We start from the raw sequence: 9472 nt of genomic DNA on the forward strand, positions 1-9472 counted from the left end.
AGTTTGACCCCCTCTTCTTTGTGGCAGCCCCTCAAATACTGGAATACTATCATGTTACCCATGTTTCTTCTTTTCTTTAGACTAGCCAAACCCAAGTCCTGTAGCCATATGTTTTAGTCTCCAGGCCTTTGGTCATCTTAGCTGCTCTTCTCTGAACTTTTTCCAAGGTCTCAAAATCTTTTTTGGAGTATGGTCACCAAAATTGGTCTCACTAGGGTTTTATAAAACAGTACTAATACTTCGTGTGATCCAGGATTTTATTAGCTGTATTTACTGGTTAGGATTTTACATCTATGAATTATAATGGCAATGTTAGTAAATAACATGATACTGTTTTTTTGACAAATTCAAAGAAATCACAAGACTAAATTGGCCTTACAGTTTAATTTTGTTTTTTTTCTATGTATGAGTGGCCGGTAAGTGTGTAACTATGGCATGCACCATAGAATGTACAAAATAAAACTTATCTTTTAAAATGCTTTTTTAAATGCCTCTCACCTTAATTCTCTTTTCACTTTCTTCCAATCTATTTTCTGCAATTGCCAACCTCTTAGCCAGCTCTTCACGTTCAGGGAGATTCTTATCTTCTGCAAGTTTTTTCAGTTTTTGCAAACAACTTTTAGTTTTGAATAGCTCTTCCTCTGAAATCTTGAGTTTCTTCTCGCTGGTTTGTTCTCTTTCTTGTGTTTTTCTTAAACGCTCCTTTAGTATTCTCATCTCATCACTATGCCGCGCCAGAAGTTGAGAGATTTCGTTTCCTGTGTCTTCAAACTTATGAAGGGCTTTCTCGTGTCTGTACTGAAGCTGCTTTAGTACCCTATTTTCTTTCTGCAACTCATCAAGTTTGACATGCAGCCCAGTCAGTTCATTACGAAGCTCGTTAATTTTCAGCAGCCTAGCAGAAAGCACTCTCTTTGTAAGAAGACTAATATCTTTGGCAGGAGACTCCCTGGTAAGGCTCTGGGAATAAAAACCCCAGCGAGTTCTCTTGCTGGGTGCGTATTTAGAGCAAAACTGCTTTGTGGCTGCAAAGAAATATAAATATTACAATGGAAATTAGTGAAATCATACCAGAACTGAAATTTCTCAGATGTACAACTTTTCACAGCTTACAAACGTATTAACAACCTCTCAAATACTCACTTTGAAATCAGCAAACATTAATAACTCTTACACCATATATTTTTTAATCTTGATTTTCTAGAAACCTAAACAGAAGATACCAGTCTAACAGTTCAATGTTTGGGCACAGTAAAGGAGAACCTGAATCCTTCAAATCTATCGTAAAGCTTAAAAACGGTTATGGGTTAGTATAGGACAAGAGAGGCAGTAAAGTGGGGCAAAGGTAAATAAGGAGAAAAATTAAAAATAGAGGATTCATCTATCTAAAATAAAACTAAAATGAAACTAATACCATATCTGGTGAGTAAAAAATCTGAACCATTTAATGGCAGTCCATCTAGTATCATCTGTGTTTTTGCACCCAAATACTATGGTAAACACCTTGTGACTAACTATTCAGTCTGCAATTAAAAATAGAAGAGAGCTTTGTCAACCTTTTTAATGAAAAGCAAGTTATATTTTGTACTGTCTGTTCATGCAATATTATTGCTAAATAAATGTTTAGACAGTCATGGTCAGTTGATCTTTTAATTGAATAAGAACTTAATACCTACTCTCTCTACTGTCTTGTATCTAAGATGCTATACTTCGAGGTGAAGAAAGGAGATATTTATAACTGACTAAATTCAATTAATACATATAATTACAAAAACAAAACTATGTTCCAATTTAATTACAAAGGAAAATCAAGCCAGGTTACTTTCTGTTGAGTAACTTGCACTTTTTTTATTTTAAAAGCTAAACGTTAATTTGTATTACAAATGCCAGTTCAGCTATGCCATATTTCAAAGGAAATAATCTTATTTTCACATAATTAATTTAACACTGTGATATACACACACATAAATAATAAATTGTGTTTTGCCAACTACTTACCATGATAATCTGTATGGCTTTTCAAGTTCTGTATTTTACTGCTTCTATTTACAGTTTGTGTAGACTGAGTGCTGATGGTTGGAGAGTGATCAGAAGCATGAGATGAATCATCATCTGAATAATATGAATTACTGCTTTTATCACTGTCTGATTTTCTACTATGCCCAGAATCCAGACTCCTTCCTCTTTCCTCCATTACAAGAAACTTTTCCTCAAACAGTCATTTTCCAGATGAAGGCCCATACACAGTCACTACTGGCTTCTTGTCAATTCATTACCTAAGTTTAGAAGAGTTGCTGACATCATTTTGGCAATCAATATTTCTCATGTATCTTTTAATCCAAATTCAAAGAGGAAAATGGAAGCTGATTATAATAACCATTTATAAAATTATAGTGGCCAATAATTCTTCCATTTAATATTTAATTAAGTCTTATTTATGTACATTTGTAAAATGAACTTGTGCAGATTAGAGTTTGTTAATTATAACTGATGTTATACATTACCATTTTATTATTACTGGTAACAACAGAGGAATTTCTTCAAATGGAAATATTAAAAAGCCTATGCAGAAGGGCAACACATCACTGAAAAAGATACTTTAATAATAAATAATTCCAAAGAAATTAATGAATAAATAATGTTCCATATGAGAACATTCATAATTTTATCAATTATTAATTTATAAATACATGAAAGTCCTTTGATTTCAAAATAGCCAAACATTTTTAAAGTTAAGCAAATATTTAAGATTGTGTCTACTAGTAGTTTTGTTCAGTATTTTTAAGCATCACAATGCAGACAAATTTAACAAAAATGTGTTCTTACTAAATGAGACTAAAATTAATTTACACCATTCTTTTTCAAAATGACTAATTATAGGATATGGTGCTGCTGCTATAGCCTTCATATTCCAGTGATTCTAGATTCTATACCATTCTAGAATATAGACTTCACACTTTTTATTATTGGTAGACTTGTTCTCCCAAATTTGTCTACTCAAACTCTTTAAAAATAAATCTAATTGTGAATAGGAATATTTTATAGTAGTAAATTATATATAAATTAAAAATCTGGTACTCAGTGGAGAAAATATGAACAAGATGAACCAATATTTTGATTTCCTTTATGACAGTCTTTTATGTTCTTTCATTCTAATATGAGAAAGAAAACTCTCCATATTGTTTAGCTTATGGAAGTTTGCTATATTACATTTTAGTCACTAAAACTAAATATCTCAGAGCATAAACTGTCCACCTATGGTATTTCAGTTGATGTAGTACCTTCATCCTTTGCCACTTACTCTAAATATCATTGTTCATTTCATTAGTACAATGTGGTGCAATTTCCTATCTTTAGGTGAAGAGATGTGCATCTTCTCAGTTTAATGTTCCTTCTCAAGCCAGATATAAATTTAACCATGAAGTTATGAAATTAAAGTCACCCTTATAGAGTCCAGCATTTTGGCTATAATTAAATCTCATTTAATCTAAAACTACTTCAATAAACCTCCACAGATGCCTTTTGGAACAATTCCTGCCTGTGGCATGATTACTTCAACCTCAATGTTCATTTGACAAAATAAGTAAATGGAAGCTGTAATTAAAGAGAAATTGTGTAGAAATTGGACTCTCTTCCTCAGTAAGTACATTGTATAAAGATGAAAAACAGAGAGCTGAGTTTTAAAACATCATTGTAAATTGCTATGGTAAAAAGTGTTTTCAAATTGAGGAAATCATAGTAATTTGGAGTAGTCACACACTCATACATATGTATTTATCTCATTTCAAAGTATATCTAAGAGCAAAATTTTGATAATTAATTAAACTCAATTTACAAATGCAGTTTAAGAAAAATTGCAGAGATCTAGTAAGTATCTCTAAACAAAATTTTATGTGGGAATATATTTTTCCACATTTACTGAACAGACTATCAGAAATAATGTTTTAACATTGCTGCTGTAATGCTAGGCCAATTTTTTTCTGACACGTTTTACTGAATGGGTTGCTCTTTTGATTATATCAACATAAAGTAGCAACCACAAAAGCCATAACTAATAACTGAGGAATGCTTTCATAAATAAAGGTAATGATGCAAATGTTCTCAGAGAATTTTAGGTTTTATTAGTATAATGTTGTACTATCTACATTTCCTTATTAATTTTAATTTGTTTTAATGGTTGTGCTATGGATGTGTTTTCATAAGAGATATTTTTAACATTAACATTTCCTAGTAGAATGACATCTCAGAGTGAAATGATCATATTGTGGAAATATAGCATTAAATGTAATTAGTTGCTGTAAAGTTGCCCTCAATTTGGGCTCGATTCCTAGGGACTACAGCCATGCAGTTTTCTGGGCAGTGTGATAGAAGTGGTTGTCATTATGTTCTTCTAGATGTTTTTTTTTTCCAATGTTCCAATGTAGCATACAACCCTAGAATTGCTAGGCAGTTTCTCATCCAATTACTTGCCAGGGCTGGAAATCAGCAAGGGTTGGGTAGGTGGGTAGGTGCTGCCACCTGCTGAGGCAACTATTATAGGCAGAAAACAGTAATGCTCTTTTGGGGGAAAAAAATCTTTAAATATGTCTAAATTCAGCAATAAATTCCTAAACCACAGATATCATGCTCTTTTGCATATTTCGGCGGCATATTAAGAAAATAACTTGTGACTAAGGTATGCAATTATTTAAACAGTTACTTTGTTGGTTCCTTTAAAAGCATTTTATATTGCATTGAGAAATACTTAAACAATAAGCATATATTTAGGAAAATGTAATTTTGTATTCTTAATATTATTCTCTTCCTGTTTACTAGCAAAGTGAAATTTATTACGAAAATGCCAATAAGTATATTATCAACATGAATCTCAAAAGAAGCTTCTGGTAACTTTTTAAAAAACAAGTAGTCTTGTTTAGTCAAACTATTAGTCAAACTATCCTTCTAGAACAGGGGTCTTCAAACTTGGCAACTTTAAGACTTGTGGACCTCAACTTCCAGAATTCCCCAGCTAGCATGGCTGGCTGAAGAGTTCTGGGAATTGAAGCCCACAAGTCTTAAGCTCTCAGCAATAACTTCTTGCTGGTTCTGCATTATCCACATAGATATCCAAACAAAATAGTTTTTATTTGTTTTGCTGATAGGGAGGTGAAAACAAATATTATTTTAACCTCCCATAGGACACAGGTCTCATAGGAAAGAAAGGGAAACAAATGTGCTGGTTTCAATATCAGATGCACACTGATATCAAAAGTGAAGTTTTGAAACATTGACAAGGAGAACTCTGGGAAGGACAAGCTGGGAAATGAAGGGGATGGCTGTCAGCTACAAAGGCTAAAATGGGCTCAGACAGCTCCAGTGGCGGTTGAAGATGTGCTGCTGGTTTCAGTTCAGAAAAAGGGTGGCTTTGTGGCCTAAATTAGGCAGGGTTTGTTCTGCTGAAGGCTTGTTAATCCAAGGGTGAAATAAAGTTCACAAAGCTTTTGAGAACACAAGTGGCAAAAGAGTGCTGGAAAAAGACTGGCATGGGAAATAATATGCTCAGGACCTTCAGTGCATTTGAAGATGAAAAAAAGAAAATAAAAGGTCTTACTTGCAAAACAATCATTAGCTAGCTGAAGGCCAGTTACTCCTTTGTCTGGCTGAGATAGAGATCTGATAGAGAGATAAGGATAAAGGGGTAGGGCGATGGGAATGATTGCAGCTAATACTTGTAAGCGCTTCTTCAACTCTTCAATAAGTTAAGTAAAAGTAAGGGCAGAAATATTGGAATAAAGTACATACGTATTAAGCTTGCATCATAAAATGCACATATTTACATACTTCAGAATTGACAAGGGCTGAAAATTATCTCACTTTTAATTTTGAAAGACTGTCTTACCTAAAGGGTATGGAGAAACTATTGACAGACGTATACGGAAGACGTATATGGAGTAATTTAAGTGTATTGTTCTTGAAAATATGGATGAAGAATTGAAACTGTTTTTGCTTTTATCAGTAGTTTGAACAAAAAGGAAAATCAAAATACTGTTTTGCACTGTCTCTTTTCAATCAAATTTTTTGAACCCTTAGATATACCCCGTAACACAAACCATATCATTTAAATTACTGTGGCATTAAGAGTCTGGTCTATTTATTTAAATGTTCAAATAGTCTAAGAGCTTCCAACAATACTTTTTAATGCCTAAATAATTTTTTACGTTTTACAGATTAAGAACACAACTCACTATATTCAATCAAATATAGTCTGCCAGGCTCTGCTCAGATTAATACTCTGCCAAATGTTTATTATTACAGCCATGGGCCAATACAAAAAATTAAACATTCAATTAAAACAAAACTAAACTGAACTGAACTGAACACAAAAAGGCATAATATATTACAATTAATGATGTAATCAATGGGTAACTAAAATCTCCCTAATTTTACGGACGGTATAACAAAACCTAGCTACTCTGGTAACATTTAAAGTAATCTCATTAGGCTAAAGAAATGTTAGTTTTAGAGACAATTGGTTGCTTTGAAATTTGTGTTACTTTAGCAACTATAAGGACTTTTACAATTAAAAAACTTTTAGCTATCATGAAATTTAATAATTTAATAATTCATTTAATTATCCTTTTAATTTCAACACACATGGACACATAATTTGTATCATCCTGAAGATTATCTACATTTCCTTGAGGACTGTGAGAACATATTGCATATACTTTCAAATAAGTCAGAAATTTTAACTGCCAAAATATACCCCTCCCCCAAATTGGATTCTGATTATTCAATGATGGGCTTATCTGAGTGTGTATACATGTAGTCCTTGACTTAAAACAGTTCATTTGCAGTTACAACGGCACTGAAAAAAGTGACTTATACTGTTTTTCACACTTATGACGATGGTCACGTGATCAAAATTCAGATGCTCGATAACTGACTCATATTTATGATGCCTGCACCTGGGGTCATGAGATCACCTTTTGCGACCTTTTGACAAAGTCAATGGGGAAGCCAGATTCACTTAACAACTAGAATCTAAAGTCATGAAAACCTATTTCTGGCCTTTTAGAATTAGTATATAATTAGTGTATAATTTTTCCCTCATGGGTTTTATTTTCAATGATGTTCACAGTTATATAGACCATGATGTACTTCAATGTTTGTTTCTTCAGGAAATTGAATAATAAATATAAAAAGGGATTTAAAAAAACATGCAGCTTCACTTGTTTACTTTGATGCAATTTTCTTCCTACTTTAATATTCGGGCTGTAACGTTGAATTGTCAGGCTTCAATTCAGGTACAAACTTAATTAAATTCAATTCAATTCCAGTTTGATTCCACAGCTTGTGTACTGGATGAATAATACAACAATACACCAGTTCTCACAAGGCAGCACAGAATTATCTCTAATGCTGAGACTTTGAGAGTATATGATTGTCACAACAAAAGCAATAATAATTATGTTATTTATATGTATACCTATCCATGAAGGAAATAAAAAAGCCTAATAAATGATGCCAAAAAACAACTTAGAAAATATTTAAGATGCTACTTAATTGAGCAATAACACCAGATATTTTAATACATTTATAATGTATAAATATAGCAAGAGAAGATGGACCATCTCTCAGAGATACATAGTATGTGATATTTTAAAGAAGTTTACTTGATATTAATCTCAGAAACTGGTTTTAAAAATATCAGTATCCTAACATTCTTATTTTAAGCTCAAAACAAAAAGCAATCACCTAAATAAATAAGGATAAAAGCAAATTTCATTCAGTCCAAGATTTCTACCACGTTGCAATCTCAAAGGAATCCTTTGGGGATATTTTACCTCATGAGATATCATAATGAAAGCAAGGCACATTTTCCACTTCCTGCTAATGTTAAACAAAAGTACTTCATACTAAATAATATGGAATAATCCAAATCATTTATGCTTATTCAAAAGTAAATCCCAGTGCTCAGTGAAGTTTATTTCCTAGAAAGTTTGTTTATTATAGCATTTATATTATAGCATTTATATTATAAATGTAATACTTTAATAATTGTTTCCCACCAATTTTTAAATAATCAAGTTAACCAAGTAACAATCAATAAAGAAAATGTTTTGCCAGTAAAATCATTCAGCTGCTAAGAATTGTATATTAAGGACCAAGAGATAATAAGGGTAAGATGATGATGTTTTGTTCCCATATTAACTTTCCATGGTGATCGCTCCACTTCGCTTCTCATCAAAATACTTATGTTTGATGCTTTTGAAATATTAACTTATTTTGGTTGCAAATTCTGATCTCATTAACCTCCACTGAACACAATGAGATTTGGCTGTAGGCAAGCACAACTAGGATTTTTTACTTTGCAAATATCTCAGGTCCTTGAACTATTACCTTTAATAATCCTGGGTCAGGGCGTTATAAAAAGAAAAAAGGGAACAGCAGTAAGAAATTCGGTTTATGATATTTCTACGCAAACTTCAGTTGTGTGCAACAAGGATGGTGGTGTTATGTTATTCCACTCTTCCTCCAAGGTAACATAGTTGATATTCTTTCTTCCACTTTTTTCCTACAACAACCCTCTTGGGTAAATTCGGCTGAGAGAGAAGGATTGTCCCCCAAGATTACCCAGCGAGTTAAGGGTAGACTCGTAGAAATGCATAAAGACAACTGGATCGGGGAGGCAACGGAGCCTCCAGAGTGCCACGTCCTCCTGCCTATCACTGGCACCCCAATAAAGCTGCCTGGCTTTAGGGAGCCACCAGTCGTTTTATAGTGTATGAAAAGAAAAAGGGGAGGAAAAGACCTCCGACAAAACGAGGAGTCTACACCAGGGAGGCACCGAGGCAATGCGACCGCCAAGAAACCTTGCCCTGCGATGGCCACCCGCCACCCCGGGTTTCCGGCTTCCTCCCAGCGAGCCCCTCGCCCTACCTGACTCCGGGGTCTCTACTTCGCCCCCTTGACGATGCCGGACGGTTACCGGGGCTCCCTTAAAGGCGTCACCGCGTCACCAAGGCGCCCCAGAATATTTACAGCAGGTTCCAAGGTAACGCGGCGAAGAAGAAAGCAAAGGGGCGGAGATAAGAGGGAAGAGGTGGGGAGGAGGTTCTCTAAGTCTGCCCTATTGGCTGCCTGCTTTGTCGAAAAACCTCACCGGAAGATCCAATCGCCGCGTCTGATTAGTCAAGAAAGGGCGGGAAAGAGGAAGAGCGGCCTTCTTTTCATTGGGGGAGAGGCTATGCAGGAAAACTGCTTTATTGGTTGATGCACCGGAAGATTCCTAGAGAAAAGGAAGTCCTCTGGTCTCGGTGATGTAGGCGAGTGTTTTCTTCCAGCCGCGAGGAACAAGTTGCCAGTCTGGCGTTGCGTTCGCGCTACGCTTACCTCGTAGGGTAGCAATTGAAACTACGTAACACTGAAGCGTGACTGGCCTCGCTTTCTTCCTAAGCTCTTCAAACGTGCTTTTCCTAAGCAAACTTAG

General features: G+C 34.5%; 1 protein-coding gene across 2 annotated transcripts in view; it reads right to left on the reverse strand.

Annotated features, from left to right (window-relative positions):
• The window catches only part of LCA5 (lebercilin LCA5), a 28847-nt gene extending 19765 nt beyond the window's left edge, over window positions 1-9082 (reverse strand). Inside the window, exons 1-4 of one of the 2 annotated variants that reach the window (XM_039367088.1) lie at window positions 8923-9082; window positions 8383-8393; window positions 1999-2276; window positions 499-1025 (exon numbers count right to left, since the gene is read on the reverse strand). In XM_039367088.1, coding sequence (XP_039223022.1) covers window positions 499-1025; window positions 1999-2194 — 723 coding nt within the window. In that variant the 5' untranslated portion in view covers window positions 2195-2276; window positions 8383-8393; window positions 8923-9082. The remainder of the gene's footprint in view (window positions 1-498; window positions 1026-1998; window positions 2277-8382; window positions 8394-8922) is intronic. The other variant, XM_039367086.1, reaches the window with a different exon arrangement.
• Window positions 9083-9472: the final 390 nt, after the last annotated feature.

This window comes from Crotalus tigris, unplaced genomic scaffold (assembly GCF_016545835.1).
Source record: "Crotalus tigris isolate CLP2741 ecotype Arizona unplaced genomic scaffold, ASM1654583v1 scf7180000020550.821452, whole genome shotgun sequence".
Taxonomy (NCBI): Eukaryota; Metazoa; Chordata; class Lepidosauria; order Squamata; family Viperidae; genus Crotalus; species Crotalus tigris.